General features: G+C 38.4%; 2 protein-coding genes across 15 annotated transcripts in view; both read right to left on the reverse strand.

Annotated features, from left to right (window-relative positions):
- Window positions 1-1,339: 1,339 nt before the first annotated feature.
- tmem258 (transmembrane protein 258) lies at window positions 1,340-3,067 on the reverse strand. The gene is made up of 4 exons (XM_083546558.1): window positions 2,912-3,067; window positions 2,121-2,230; window positions 1,893-2,021; window positions 1,340-1,583 (listed from the first exon to the last, which is right to left on the reverse strand). Exons 1-3 carry the CDS (start codon window positions 2,912-2,914, stop codon window positions 1,895-1,897), a joined length of 240 nt encoding a protein of 79 aa, XP_083402684.1. The 5' UTR covers window positions 2,915-3,067; the 3' UTR covers window positions 1,340-1,583; window positions 1,893-1,894.
- Window positions 3,068-4,805: 1,738 nt separating this feature from the next.
- ap3b2 (adaptor related protein complex 3 subunit beta 2) overlaps window positions 4,806-15,909 on the reverse strand; it is a 46,677-nt gene continuing 35,573 nt past the window's right edge. For 4 of the 14 annotated variants that reach the window (XM_083546188.1, XM_083546187.1, XM_083546196.1 and 1 more), the window contains exons 18-27: window positions 13,385-13,499; window positions 13,100-13,268; window positions 12,838-13,003; window positions 12,312-12,402; window positions 12,028-12,137; window positions 11,712-11,940; window positions 10,041-10,125; window positions 9,764-9,861; window positions 7,743-7,881; window positions 4,806-6,751 (exon numbers count right to left, since the gene is read on the reverse strand). In XM_083546188.1, coding sequence (XP_083402314.1) covers window positions 6,601-6,751; window positions 7,743-7,881; window positions 9,764-9,861; window positions 10,041-10,125; window positions 11,712-11,940; window positions 12,028-12,137; window positions 12,312-12,402; window positions 12,838-13,003; window positions 13,100-13,268; window positions 13,385-13,499 — 1,353 coding nt within the window. In that variant the 3' untranslated portion in view covers window positions 4,806-6,600. Of the gene's footprint in view, window positions 6,788-7,742; window positions 7,882-9,763; window positions 9,862-10,040; window positions 10,126-11,711; window positions 11,941-12,027; window positions 12,138-12,311; window positions 12,403-12,837; window positions 13,004-13,099; window positions 13,269-13,384; window positions 13,500-14,114; window positions 14,154-14,896; window positions 14,957-15,909 lie in introns of all 14 variants that reach the window. The other 10 variants (XM_083546186.1, XM_083546185.1, XM_083546194.1 and 7 more) reach the window with 5 other exon arrangements.

A 15,909-nucleotide genomic window follows, 5' to 3' on the forward strand; every position in this document is an offset into this window, starting at 1 on the left:
CGACCTTTTGCCACATTTCAGGCTTCAAACATAAAGAAATAAAACTGTAATTCTTTGTGACGAATCAACAACAAGTGAAACACAATCATGAAGTGGAACGAAATTTATTGGATATTTCAAACTTTTTTAACAAATAAAAAACTGAAAAATTGGGCGTGCAAAATTATTCAGCCCCCTTAAGTTAATACTTTGTAGCGCCACCTTTTGCTGCGATTACAGCTGTAAGTCTCTTGGGGTATGTCCCTATCAGTTTTGCACATCGAGAGACTGAAATCTTTGCCCATTCCTCCTTCCAAAACAGCTCGAGCTCTGTGAGGTTGGATGGAGAGCATTTGTGAACAGCAGTTTTCAGTTCTTTCCACAGATTCTCGATTGGATTCAGGTCGGGACTTTGACTTGGCCATTCTAACACCTGGATATGTTTATTTGTGAATCATTCCATTGTAGATTTTGCTTTATGTTTTGGATCATTGTCTTGTTGGAGGACAAATCTCCGTCCCAGTCTCAGGTCTTTTGCAGACTCCATCAGGTTTTCTTCCAGAATGGTCCTGTATTTGGCTCCATCCATCTTCCCATCAATTTTAACCATCTTCCCTCTCCCTGCTGAAGAAAAGCAGGCCCAAACCATGATGCTGCCACCACCATGTTTCACAGTGGGGATGGTGTGTTCAGGGTGATGAGCTGTGTTGCTTTTACGCCAAACATAACGTTTTGCATTGTTGCCAAAAAGTTCGATTTTGGTTTCATCTGACCAGAGCACCTTCTTCCACATGTTTGGTGTGTCTCCCAGGTGGCTTGTGGCAAACTTTAAACGACACTTTTTATGGATATCTTCAAGTAATGGCTTTCTTCTTGCCACTCTTCCATAAAGGCCAGATTTGTGCAGTAAAAGGGGAGATGGTGGTTTAAGTCATTGTACCTTGGAATCTGAAGGTCACAACAAGGTGCCACTCCTGGACCCTAAACAAGACCATTAACTCCATAACTGCTCGTTTATAAGTAGTTATTAATAAGACCATTTTCCAAATGCCATAAATGTAGACACCCGGACTAAAACTAACCTGGAAACAAGTGGAGAAAGTCCATTATACAGTAAAATCTCTGCACTGAACAGAACCTGCACCTCAATTCCACCAGTGATAAAGGGCTGATTTTTGATCAGAAGGTTGCGAGTTAAAATCCCAGCACCACCGACGTGCCACTGCTGAGCCCTTAATCAAGACCCTTAACCCTCAACTGCTGAGTTGTAGAAAACAGTGGTTTTAAGTCGCTCTGTAAAATCCCATACTTGAATAGCTGACAGTAACTCTTGTTACAATACAGTGAATGAAATGTTAAATAAAATAAACATATGAACATTTTTTATTAGCATTTTCTCCCAGAATGCATCACACATTACAAAGAATAAGAGTCTTTTTTTTTTTTTTTTTTTTTACAAAATCAATTTTATTGGTGAAGTCAAACTGTCAACATACTGCAAGTGCAAAGTTCAATCCTGATCCCGCTGTGTGTGTGTGTGTGTGTGTGTGTGAGAGAGAGAGAGACAACTATAAGCACAGAGCCATTGGAATGTTCTTCTCAATCTGCAACATAGAGCACAGAAACAAAAACCAATGCAATGAGATGTACATGATATATTTGGCATTTAGAACATTCGAGCTGAAGACAAAAAAAAAAAAAAAAAACTATGCACACAGACCGTGCATCAAGTGCAGCATGTTATGCATGCAAACAGAATCAACCAGTGCATTAAAGTTCCTGTTTATAACAAAATAGCATCATTTATAAAAAAAGAACCAGCGTGCACACTGACAATTTCAAAACAGAAGTAAAAAGATTTGGCTTGTATCCTAATAATACACTGAAGCTCGGAGCCATGACTAAATCCTCACCTTCAAACGTAGATTCCGACCCAAAGCAGCAGGAAGAGAACGCCGAAGCCCATGAAGAGTGATGCGACCAGCGAGATGAGCAGCTCCTTGTAGACGTCTCGTGTGTATTTTGTGGACGTCACCTCGTAGCTGGAGCAGACTGGGTTAAAGACAAATGGTGTAAAACAGACCCTGTTTCATGTGAAAGGAAACGCAAACGTCCCACCGGCCTGTTGAGGTAAAGGATACACGAAGAACCACGCTGTGAAGAACATGCCGATCGCGAGCAGCACCACGGTGAGGTGAGGAAACACAGCCGGGTTCACCGGACTCGTGTATCTGGTCATGGCCTCCAGCTCCTGCTCAGAGGAACAGAAGATATGAGGAGCATCCACTGATTAATTATCAATCAATATTAATCATGTACACAACATTATTTAAGATCTGTGAGTTTATTTCATCAATTTATCATCTAGACCCTTATATAAGACGACACCTTCCTAGACAGACTTTTTTTCCTCTACTTCAAAACAATCTCTTGCTTTCATCTTATAATTTCAACACAATACATAATCTAATCTAAAAAGAGAACACAGAAGTCGTTTTCATTGCAATTTTTTCTGAGAACAGTATATATTTTTACTTTAAAATGTAATATATATATATTTATTAAATATTTCCATAGTAGTCAATCATACAGTGGACAATATAATCGGAACACACCTTGCGCATGCGCAAAAGTAGATGATAGATAGATAGATAGATAGATAGATAGATAGATAGATAGATAGATAGATAGATAGATAGATAGATAGATAGATAGATGTAGAATAGTAATTGATACTGAGTAATAGATGCATTCTTCATTTTTATGACGCTAGCTATATATGTGTTAGCTATATAGCGAAAACAGCTAATAATGCACCAGTCTTGTCTTAAATTGTGCCAGAACAAGGCTCACACATTTACACATTCGCATAATAAATAAAAACACGCAAAAATAAAGCGTTGTATTTATTCTCTGTACGTGCAGAACTCACCATGTTGACGGCTAGTAGCGAATTCACCGAAACCGGAAGTGAGCACGAAGCGAAAAGCCACGTATGTGAAGACGCGAAGTCTCGCGAGATCTGCAGACCTGACGCTGCGTGAAGTTCACACGTAATTTCTATAACACAGAGAACAGGACGAGATGAGTGATAGAGCTGCACACACACCTTTATCTTTTTCACATTTTCCCTCTAATTCTTTCCTTTTTTCAAATTTCGCTTAAGTCGCCTAAATCCGCCACTGCCAATCAAAACACGTTCAGAACTGAGCATGCGCACTACCCCTACATACAGCCAGCTCCATGAAGACATGGTGTGGTTAGTTAGGAGAGGATGAACTCCCAACACACCTCATCCTCAGTGATGAACATTAGTACACAAATCTCTCAAATGCATTTGTAGCTATATGAACACACATTCTCATATCCAGGATTTAGTCAGGGTGGAGATCAACAAGCATACTGGTATGATTGAGTATCAGGGCCAGCAATCACTGACTTTTAATGTGTTTTTATCCATGAATATGTATTAAATTATTCCCAATTAAACTATTCTCCTTGTTTTATAGATGTTCTCTCAGTTGCACGGCCTCTAAGAGGAGCACAACCGAGTGTCTGTTTGTGTTTGAGTTTCTAAGCATTCAGATTTCAGCCATCACGTCATATGTTTCTGGGTGTCAATACATGTTGCCTGAAGTTGTCGCTTTAACCAATCAGATTTCGAGTTGGGGGTACTGGGGCTGTCTAGCAGGCGTACAATAAGGTCGGAATTTTCATGTCCTTTGATTGGATGGTCAAAGAGGTGCATCAGTCAGAGCTTGCAAACTGCATCTGTAGCAAGCTGCACAATCTCACAAATATTTGTGTACACTTATTAGCTGTTTTTTTTTTTTTTTAATTCACAATGACTGACAGGAGAAGAAATTGAATTGGTCGCGATATACTTAAAATCCTTTCAATTTATTTCCGGTAGAACTTGCACAAAAACACACAATTTAACACAATTTCACATCCACACTAAAACCATAATGTACGCAGAAAAAGTACACAAAATTGCACAAGGTCAATATTAAAAAGGTTAATGTATGGGGCTGTTGTGGCTGCAATAAAAGGAGACTTATTGATTTGTGTTCATTGGGTTTCTTGTTTTAACAATGATCTTCATTCTTGCTGTATGAGATTCCTGTCTGTAAAGCAACACTCCGTTATACTGTGTTTTGATCATTTTGATGATTTCTGAAGCCGCCATAATGATATAAAGAAGTGGACTGATTCAGGTCGCACAACACTGAAGGCTTAGGTGTGAATACAGTATGCAGTATCTCATCTACTTTTGAGAGTCGTGTTTCTGTTCATGGCCTCCAGTGAAACTGGAGGCCATGACTATTGGCCTCTAGCATGACTATTGGCCACTATTGGCCACTCTATGACTATTGGCCAATAGCATGTTCTGTGCAGAACATGCTATTGGCATGTTCTGCACAGTGTGTGTTTTTTTGTGTATCCTTTCCCTCAACAGCTCATTAAAATGTTTGCTTTTTTGTGCTTTTTCACACTCATGATAATACATTACATAAAGAACTATGCAAAATTCAGACACCACCATTATGTTTGTTAGTCAAATAACAATAATATGAATGGTTGAATGGTTGAAAGCCTGCATAAAATTATTTTCCAATATTATTCATTATTCTTAGTGTTCATAAGGTTTTTTTCAGTAGTTTTCTAACTGCATTTTAATGGGGATTTATCACATCAAGTTTAGCAAAGACTGGACCTATTGGTTGCAATGTTTAATGCTATTATAGTTCTGAAAATGAAATATGGAATGAAGAATAGACAAACGGATGGATGAATTCAAATGAAAATGATCTAGACACCCAAAATATTTGAATATGTTTTATTTTATTGACATTAAAAAAAAATCAATCAATAAATAAAATCCGAAACTATCTCACATTCACACGACAAGGACTCGACTGCCGAACACTGGGTAGTTTAATCATCACGAAAGCAGTTTATCGTACGTGTGCACTTTTCCCCCTGCGTTTAACATAAATTATACACCTTTGAGGAAGTATGATCTGCATAAGATTTCCTAAATTTATATCATGATGGGTGAGAATTTCAAGTAGCTTTTTTGAACTTGAAAAAACACAAATGTGAAATATTACTTTAGCCGTTAGGGTCTCATAATTCAAAAAAAAAAAATGTACGATTTAATTTCATTAGGTCTTCTTATGGGGTTCTGATGGAATAATAATATAATAATAAAAAGCTGAAAATTATGCCTTCAACACATGAACCATCAGTTTGTTTTTCACAGAATAGACTTGTCATTTATTTGTTGTAAGCAATAAACCTCCTATGAGTAACCAAATAACCTAGAATATAGGCTACATCTAATTACTACATTATAACTGTATTGTACTGCCTGCACATGACTCCCATAAGCGCCAAAGCACTGAACGTTCGTTGTCTTACGAACAATAGGAAGCTCATCAACACAATACAAGCTGTTCACTAAAAGGAGAATTCTGCCCATAACCATAACCGCATGATTTACATTACAGCAAATACCATACAGGATGTTTGTACTAATAAACTGCAATTTGCCATCACTTTAGCCTGAATGTGTTACTGATATAAGCAGGATTTAGTAGAGAAAGTTACCATAATTGGACATCTTTTTGCTGAGATAATGAAATATTTTATCCGGTGCAAATATGCTGCAACTTCTCAGGGTTTTTCGGTTTCCTTCCAGTGTCTTAAAAAGCAGTGTGTGTGTGTGTGTGAGAGGATAAAGCATTAACTGAAGAAATGAATGCTGTATCAGTGTCTGTTTTGTTATTATAACTACTCAAAATAATAGAATATTAAAGCGAAAAAGAGATTTCAAACATCTGTGTTTTTATAATTGCAGGTATTGTGTTAGGAGGAGTAAAATCCAATTGAAATGTTTTGAAAATGGTAAAAAAGAAGTAGCATATGTTCTAGTAGCACATATGCTACTGGGGAGTGGAGGCTCAGTGGTTAAGGCTCTGGGTTACTGATTGTAAGGTCGGCGGGTCAAGCCCTGGTATCGCCAAGCTGCCACTCTTGGGCCCTTGAGCAAGGCCCTTAACCCTCTGTACTCCAGGGGTGCCGTATCATGGCCGACCCTGCGATCTGACCCCAGCTTCTAAGCAAGCTGGGATATGCGAAGAACAAATTTCCCTGTGCTGTAATGTATATGTGACAAAGGCTCTTCTATTCCAGTAACCTCTTTAAATAATCGCCGTAAGTGTAAACATTGCCATGTGTTATATCAATGTATATATGTGTGATATCCTGGTCACACAAAGAAATGAAGAGTAAACACGGGTTTCAACAGAAATTTGGGAAGGTTAAAAATGTGAATCACGTCATGCAACACTTCTGCGAACCAAACCGAGAAAACCCAGAAAGGCAGGTAAGGTCACACTGCATACAGAGCATTCACAAGGGCTTAATGCGAATCGTTTTCAGGTTTCAGCTCATCAGGGACAGTAATTAAGATTAATCTGTGATTTTTAAGCGATCGGCTATGTATACTAGGTGCAATATTGTGTAGTAAATGACAAAAATGGGTCAAACATCAGCACACAAGGTTTAAAGCTACACATAGCTACAGGTTTTTTTTACACACTAAGCATTCAGTCATCACTGCGTCAGGGCTTGAAGAATGTCCTTAACGAGCATCGTGCCAATCACCATCTTCTCACAGTTCACCGTGAGCTGGGCTTCTCTGCCTTCCTTCTTCGCCACGGTGACGAGCACGAGGCTGCCGCTGCTCACCGTCTTCCCAGCAAACCTGAAAACAGGAAAAGGGGGAGGAGGGGGAGGAGGACTGAAGTGAAGCAAAACAGGCCGGAAAATACAGATGGCAGAAAAGAGCAGAATAGAAACCAGGTAAAAAGAGTAGAGCAACATATTAATACAGAATCATTCTAATTATTTATTCATTAATTCAGCAATAATTCTTTCTTCCAGCATTACCGTAGGTTTGGATCCCTTCGATTTTTTTTGCCCATTAACATACACACAATAATCCGTCAAATCCACAATAACTGAAATCTCTCATTTAGATTCAGATCCCTGGTTAAGGCATGGAAAATTGAGCTCAGTCTAGAATTCATAGTAGAGTAGCTAGATCAGGGGTCACCAACCTTTTTGAAACTGAGAGCTACTTCTTGGGTACCGATTAATGTGAAGGGCAACCAGTTTGATACACACCTCTGAAATAAGAAATTTGCTCAATTTACCTTTAATTATAGGTTGTTATTATTAATAATTAATGATATTCATCTATTTCTAGTCATCTATATATTAATATTGGCATTTTTTAATTCACACCAATGCAAGTGTGATTTTGTCAGGGAACCACCAGCTACGCCTCCCTCCAACTCTCTAACTCTCACTCAGCCTCTCCCTGCTCTAATCACCTACACCTGTTCCCCATTACCTTTCCCCTTTATAAGGTCCCGATTCCACCTCACTCACGGTCGGATCTACTCGTTGCCATGAGAGATCTACCAGACTTCCTACCACTAGTATTCCCAATACTTCCATGGCTTATGGCCTTTTTTTTTTTTTAAAAGACTCAAGGTTGTAACTGCTACCCAAAGTGCTTTAACAAAGTAAAAAATAATCTGAATTCGATCCTGGATCTGAATACTTCTCCAAATCAGAGATCTCAGTTCGAATTTTAATAAATGAGCACAATCATTTCAAATCTTGTTTCCACTTGAGTACATACTTACGCTTTGACAGGCAAAGTGTGTGATTCATTCCCTAAGTCTTACCTGCACTCTTTCTCAGAGCCACAAGGTACCCTGCTGAGGTTAGCTGTAGCAGTGACTCTCTCTACAATAACATGATCAGTCTGACACTTCAACCCCAAGCTGAGCTTCTCTGAGATTTCATTCATTCCCATCAGCTGACCTGCGGAGCAATAAATGTAAAGGTCCATCACTTTATCCAATAGAAAAAACACCAAAACAAGACAGAGAGCCGATCATGGTGGAGGTGTACTCAGGAATGGTTTTTAATATATAAATAAAATCCTGCACTAATGTTTAATAGTTTGTACCTGTTTGTATTTGGATGTAAAAATGAATAAAACAATCACTGAATATTAGTGAACAATGAATGATGTAATACATCGAATACACTTTCCTCACGATGTCCAGCCTTTTTTTTTCAAGTCCACATTGAAAATGTCCTTGTAAGTACATCTGCAACCAAATACATTTCTTCTCCTCTGTCAGTCAATGTGCAAAAATAAAAACAGCTATTAAATCCACACGAATATATTTGAGCTCGTGCAGTTTGCTACAGATGCGGTTCGAGAGCTCTGATTAGTGCGCTCTCTGACCATACAATCAAAGGATGTGAAAATGCGGCCGTTATTATGCGCCAAACGCTGTCACCAAACTCGAAATCTGTGGTTAAAGCAACAGCCTGGAAGCAGAATGTTCATTTTGAAGGCCTCACGGCTGATACCTTTGACCTCAGCAACACGTGAGGTGATGGCTGAAATCTGATTGGATAGATCTCCAATGTAACAGATATGCATTGGAGCAGATCCCCCAAGAAAACAAAATTAAATGGAGATAATAGACTTTAATATAATGATTCAAATGTAAGTTAGATTCTCAGAGGGAGCTGTCATGGTCAGGAGAGAAGGTCTCGTTGGCCGTGACGGCTCACCACTGGTTGAATATGATCTAGCCAGCTAGCTGTGACAAGTGATGTATATTTTCTTCCTCAAAACTGTACATTCAGTGTTATAGATTTGAGATCAATCTGTATGCTGATCTAAAGTAAATAGCTTTATATAAATGGTATAAAAGTGCTACCATGTTTACAATATCATTCTTAAAGCAACTATTTTGATTAGATGTCACTTGCTGAATGTTGCAGAGCGCGAAGTTCAGAAAGCATTTTTTTTGCTTCTACAGTATGAGCTATGATCTTTGGTTGAATGCAGCATAAAAAAAAAGACCCAACTGCACATTTGTGCACATTGTCAAGTTTAGTCTTAAAGCTCAACACTATTTAGAACATCACGGAGATGCACAAAACTCCAACATTTTTAAAGGTTATAAATTACACTATAAATGCATGAGAGCTTTTGGTTTTGGGGTTTAGTCACTATAAACAGACCAAATAACAGATTTTAAGAATGCATTTACTGTAAGTACATTTTCTTTACCTTTATTATGTGTAAGTCCTCACTGACATGCATACATGTGGCCAAGTTCTATTTATAAGAATGCTTATATACTCGTATTTTTCTTTCTGTCTCATGTATTCCACGTGAAATATTCTGTGGGATAATTGGCTTTAAATGTTCGCTTCACATTACCTAAGAAATGATTTGCCATGCTTAATGATGCAAAGACATCCACTAGAATCTAACAACATGGCTAGAAGCAGAGGTGCGGGTATTGGGAAGGAACGGCAGGGCTTGAGGTAGATGGCGAACTGCCAGTGTAAAGAAACTAGGCCTTTAGGGGAACTTACCGTGTAATATCGTCTCTAAAGGACAGCAACGAAAATGAACCCACACAGAAGGAGAAATAAAAACATGATAGAGGAACATTCAGTAATTGTAGCTGGTGCAGAGATCCAGTGCTGCTTAATCGTTAGAAATTACACACTGGGAACGAATGAATGCTAATAGACCATATGTTAAATAATAAACATCTGCTATAATGTTAGAAGAGACATAACTGGCTCCGAATTATGGAAGCTTAGTGTAAGAAATATTGCTATTGATGTGACTTATGCACAGATTCAGAGGAACATCTGATCATCTCACCTTGCTCTTTCTTAAACTCGTTCTCTGTCAGAAAAATAGGCATCATCAGTTCCCCGACCGGTGGCTGGATGTACACAAAGAACTTCCGAGTGTGTGTGCTGATGTAAGGAGAAAAAAAAAACAGCAGTCAAGAGAATGAATCATCTCAGAAATGTTAATGTTTCTTAGACATGAGCGTGAAGAACGTAATCATGAAGGAAAGTATTATAACAGAGGATATTTAGTTTTATATGTGTAATCAGTTGATTCCTGGGTGGACTGAAGGTTTGTTTCTCACCAAAGCTGGAAGTTGGCTGCTTGTGTGGAGTCGCAGAAGTCAATGCCCATTACAGCAGTAACGGATTCTCCTGCAGGTAGAAGCTCTGAGAAAAGAATCAGACAGCACATCACGAGACACAGAAGAACGTGAGCCCTTTTATTCATGACAAAATAATTAAGATACATTTTTTCCTAAATGATACTATTATAAAAATAAAAAAAAGATGGTGAACCACGTGGTCTTGTGTTTAATTTAGAAAATTCAGTCAGAAGTTCTGTATTTAACATTATACATGATTCTCCTCTAATAACAGAGAAACTGTCATAAGGCTGAAATAATACGATTATAGGAAGTTAATATGTGACTCAGAGAACGAATGAGCGCAATCAAATATCACTGTCACTGAATCATTTAATAAGAAAAATCGTCAGAAAAATCGAAATTAAAAACGCACGCCTGAAATATATGCCTTCATTTCAATTTGTAATAAAAGGTGTATAGTTGATTAGCATCAAATTGAAGTTGGTTTGAATCGATTGTATCACTGCTTTTTGGCTTTGCTGGATGAAATATTGTAATAAAATTTTGTATCTGTACTTTAAATAGATTAAGCCTCCACTTTTCTACATTTTATACACAATTTTGATGTATTTTAACAACAAAGCTTTATTTCCAAATTCTAATAAAAGCATATGATCATATTTGTAGATTTTGCATTCATACTGTTTTCCCTTTTAAATCAGACAAATGCTGCCTGAGGTCTTCTGTCTAAGTATGTAAATATAATATATGAGTGTGTGTATGTGAACATGTGAGTGTTACTAAATGTGTGTGAGTGAATGCTTAAGTGTGAGAATTTGAATAAATGTGTGAGTAAATGAGTGGGTAGGTGTAAGGAGATTTGAGCGAATGAGTAACTGAGTGGATTTGAAAGTGTGTGCATTATTGAGTGTGTGTGTGTGTGTGTGTGAGAGAGAGCATCTGTGAGATATATATATATAAATAGCGACTATTTTTATTTAGAATATAAATAAATAAATAAATAAATATAAAAGTAGCTAAATTAAAACCTTCAACGCAACACATTTATTGACAACGTCCTTTTTTTTACTTGATTTGAAATTTGCCGCATCAGCAAACCAAATGTTTAGTGATTAAAAACTATGGAGTTTATTTATTAATTTTTTTTAGATCTGAAAGAAAAATTAAATCTAAAGAAAGGATGTTGTGAATAAAAGTGTGTTGCATTGTAGGTTTTTATTTCGCCTCTTTTTTATTTTATTATAAACATATACAATAAAAATATATATTTTATATACAATATAATATATTAATTATATTAATACATACACATATATATATATATATATATATATATATATATATATATATATATATATATATATATATATATATATATATATATATATATATATATATATACCTTATGAGCACTGCCTTATATTGTGTTGGTCCACCAGTCCTGACCCTGACCTGTGTGTGTGTGTGTGTGTGTGTGTGTGTGTGTGTGTGTGTGTGTGTGTGTGTGTGTGTGTGTGTGTGTGTGTGTGAGTTGCCTCAAATGCTTAAGCACTACATTATTCTATGAGTAATTAATATAAAATTATATTTAAAATCAAAATAATGTTAACAATTTGCAGGTGTACATCTTTTTTTCCTTTGACTGACCGATTTCAGTGAACTCCTTGATCCTCATACCAGACTGCAGTTTGGGCTCTTCGATGTGTAGGTTCTTGGTCTCTGCACTGGTGTTGTTAGTGAACTGGATCTGCACAGCCACCATGTTCGGATCAGGGCTGAAAGGCTGCCTGCTGAAGCAGTACTCAACCCCCAGACCCTCTCCTGTGATGCGGTGCAACAACTCATACATCCTAATCGAGCATGATGGGGTGATAGTCTGAAAATGTAATGGGAACAAACGAACAAAGTGTCAAGTCGAACGCAAAGCACATTTAATGAAAATACAGTGATGTATGTAACTTACTGTGGGGGCGAGTACGGTGTCAGTCAGTGACAGACCTTCTAGATCAGCCACTAGGCTGCTGGAGAGAAAGTTGCTGACCGGGGTAACCTGAGGTGAAGGCGTGGGATCAACTGAGGCAAAGAAGAAGAAAGTATTAATAGCAGTAAAAGTCTCCTATTCTGTCCTCGAAGTTAAATCTTCAAGAAAGCACATTATATAGTATTAGCAAAAGCCAAAGTGGAGCAAAAATCACTTTTGTGGTATGGCACAAGACAAAACAACAAAAGTGAACAGATCCTACTTACAGTCATCCAGATCCAACAAAGACATTTCCTTGGACTCCTTCTTGCTCTCTTTTTTGGTCTGCTTTGGAGGTGGTGGTTTTGATGTAGGTGCCTGTGAGAAAAATCCACCAAACATCAGTCGTGTTCTACATTTGGGGCGCATCATTAAAAACAGCTCAGTGCAAGAAAAGGAAGTAAAAAAAATTTTTGCGATGTAACAATTCCATCAAACTAAATAACACAGCGCTTCTGTTGTGACTGTGTTGTTGCTGTGGGGTTACTGTATTCTTTAAGGAATAAGGCCTGTCACTGAGTGATTTTACAGAGATACAGGGAGAAGAAACCACTGCACACTAAGGACACCTCTTCAAAATCCGTGAAGAGAGTGATCTCCATGCTCTCGATAAGATCTCCGTGCGGCAGCTCAGGAGCTTTGAGTGCGGGCTGTGGAGTCGTAAAGGGGTGTAACTCCAGAGTGATTTAGTCTAAATTTAAAATAAAAAACATAAACAATAAAGGGGAATTATTGCAGATTTAAGGCTCAAACCTTCTTCTTTCTGGTGTCCACGTCCGAGTCTGACTCTTCCTCCGACTCGGATTCCGACTCGCTGCTTTCTGATTCGCTCTCCTCCTCACTCTCTGACTCGGACAGCCTCTTCTGCTCCTTCCCTACTTTCCTGCCTCTTTTCTGCTCCTCTGCACTGCTTTGGTCACTGTAAAGAAAGCACACGGTCACACTGTAAGGCCGGATTTACACATGTATAGATTTAAAAACGCTCCAATCCTCCAACTTTAGAAATGAATCCCACCTCTCTGCACTCTCTGGTTTCTTGGCTTTGCTCTTGTCTACTTTCTTCTTCTTCTTCTTGGTCTTCTCTTCCTCTCCATCAGACTCGGACTCCTCGTCGCTCTCAACACTGTCAGAGCCTGAGCTGCCGTCCTCGCTGCCGCTCTCTGACCCACTGCAGGAATTTGTCTCTGCAGAGAAAGTGAAAAATCTAATTGGTGTAGAATCTCTAATAAAAATCCATTCTGTTTGTTGGAATCTTTCAAACAGATTTTCAGTAGCAGGCACCAAAATATTCCTGAATTACCGCTGTCAGCAGACTCGGTGGGTCCAGATTCTCCCTCAGAGTCGGAGTAGAAAGGTTTCTCCACCTTCTTCTCCTTCCGCTCCTTCCTGCTTGTGCATTTGGTCCATTCTGGAACCTGGTGGAAGCCACAGTACGAGGTCAGACCAAACATAGATAGCATAGCTATAAAGTGTTAGAGCACTGTGTGGCCATGAATGCCTTTCCCATTGCTACAGGCTGTAAACATATAGAACAAATAGAACGTATTTCAAATTCTGAATTCATCATCATCATCATCATCATCATCATGCATTTTTTTACCTTAATAAAGACGAATCATGTATGTAAGCATTATAGTGATGCATTCATGGCCACTTTAGTGTATAACTGGGAAACGTCTACTTAAATAATGACGTCCGAAATAAACACCAAATGACCTCCTCATGAGTTAAGACATTATGTCCATTTGGATCATCAGAAGGAATCGATTAGCGTTGTGAGTTTTTAGCATCACTCAGGATTGCAAAAAGAAAAATGAGCTGAAGTAATGGAGGAGGGCAGTTGGCTTTTCGAGAGGATCCTGCTCTTTAATGGTAGAGACAGCAGATAGTGAAGCTCAGCCAGGGGTTTAAGGCTGAATTAAGCACTGAACAGACAACAAGCTAGGCTAGGCGTGAAGGGTTACGGCTAAGCTGACTGGCAAGGAAGCACTCTGATATGCGCAGAGTTCTTCGTGAACTGACAGACTCACGCTGGTTAGATTCGCGACTCTTTCAAGCAGCCTAATAACCTGGCGGACAGGAAAGTAAGAAAAAGGGGGGGGGGGGGGGACGAAAGAGTGATGAGGTGAGACGGTGACAAGAAGAGCCAGGAAAAGAAGAGAACAGAAAAGTTTAAAAAGGTACACACAAGGAGTCAGGTTGCACTTAACAAATCTACAGTAGGTACATCAGCTGAGCTTCCATGTCCAAAACATTCCATTTTTTTTTTATAAGCTCTGAAACCTACAGCCAGTATGACTAAACTGTACAAAACTTGCATTATCAACAACGATCATGTATGTATATATAATATTAAATTATATTATTCTGCATTGAATTTTTGGTTTTGTTGAATAGACAAGAGATAAAAAAGTTGAATGTGTATTAAATGTGTATGTGCTATAAAGCATGTGATCTGCTATAACGCGAGGTTACGATAGCCTTTGTAAATCAATGGAAGTGCAACAGAAATGCGATGAAACACCTGATATTGGAGTGAGATGAAAGTTGAAGATCGTCCAACAGCAGATTTCAGAGTAAGAGAAGACACACACATACACACAACAAACAATGAATTAAAAAAAAAAGGGTATCATCTGGGTATTAGTCGATTAGTATTCCTATATTATACTGGGAATGCAGATCAATAAAGTGCATTCCACAGTTAAGTAAAACCTCATTATTTGTGCTTTGGGAGGTGTGAGGAAATGGTGCTAGTATGGATAGAATAAGAGATAGGGAGGAGGAGAAGCCACTGCACACTTGCGGGCACCTCTCGCCAGTCTCCAAGGAGACCAATCCGCCCCTCACTGGTGTCTATGACTTCCTCTTGCTGTGGGGTGACGATGTTGTAGGAGGGGGGGGCAGGGGTGGAGTAAACAGACAGGGGTAATAAAGGAACAAACAAAAAAGGATCACTGAATGGGAAATGAAATCAGACATAACAACATGGTCTCCTCAATAGAGAAATCTGCATCATGACTTGGCAGTATTATGTATTATGAGTGATATAAAACATATACAATTGCTCAATAGAGTAAAGGAAATCTACGACAAGGCGCAAATCAAATAACGTTCCGCTTGTGGTTGTACCGATCGTTGTGTATATGATGAAAAACATGACGCCACTCATTTAAATGAAGATACAGGAAGCCTAAAAATTGATCAAGAGCAAATATTCTTCTCAAACTAAATAGAACGAATGGAAGACACATATTGTGTTATTTTAATATTAAATGTTACGTTTTCTCAATATTAAAAACAAGTGCCTGCATGTCCACGATGCAACGGCCATCTTTCTTTCTTTTTTTTTTTTTTTTTAATATATCGGTTAAACCCATACCTGTCAATCACCTCATCAATACCATGCTGAATAATATCATGTGCACTTATAAAAAGAGGACTCTTAGAACTGAGAACTTTTTTCTTGACTTGAAAAAAATAAACCTTCTTGACTCCAATCCAGTAAACAAAACATACTGTACTTGATCTTTTAACTGTACGACTTTAGGCGTAGTAAGAACGCACTGCGGTCAGTCGAGCCTCAGACACTTTCAAGCAACTGTCATGTTGTCCATGAAACATACACACAATGGGGTGTACAGGTCCCATGGTTATAAGCTGGTACAGTTACAAGCACCGGTAAATTTGATTGGAACCTTTTCAGATGCATGCGTTCTGATGAAGAGAGAAAAAGTATGTCCCTTTTTCTCATGTACCATCATTTCCTTCCTGCACTCAACAGCCACACAAAGCAAACCTAGACTCAACCAGTAAATACTTCTC

Source organism: Silurus aristotelis, assembly GCF_946808225.1.
Source record: "Silurus aristotelis genome assembly, chromosome: 7".
In the NCBI taxonomy this organism is placed as follows: domain Eukaryota; kingdom Metazoa; phylum Chordata; class Actinopteri; order Siluriformes; family Siluridae; genus Silurus; species Silurus aristotelis.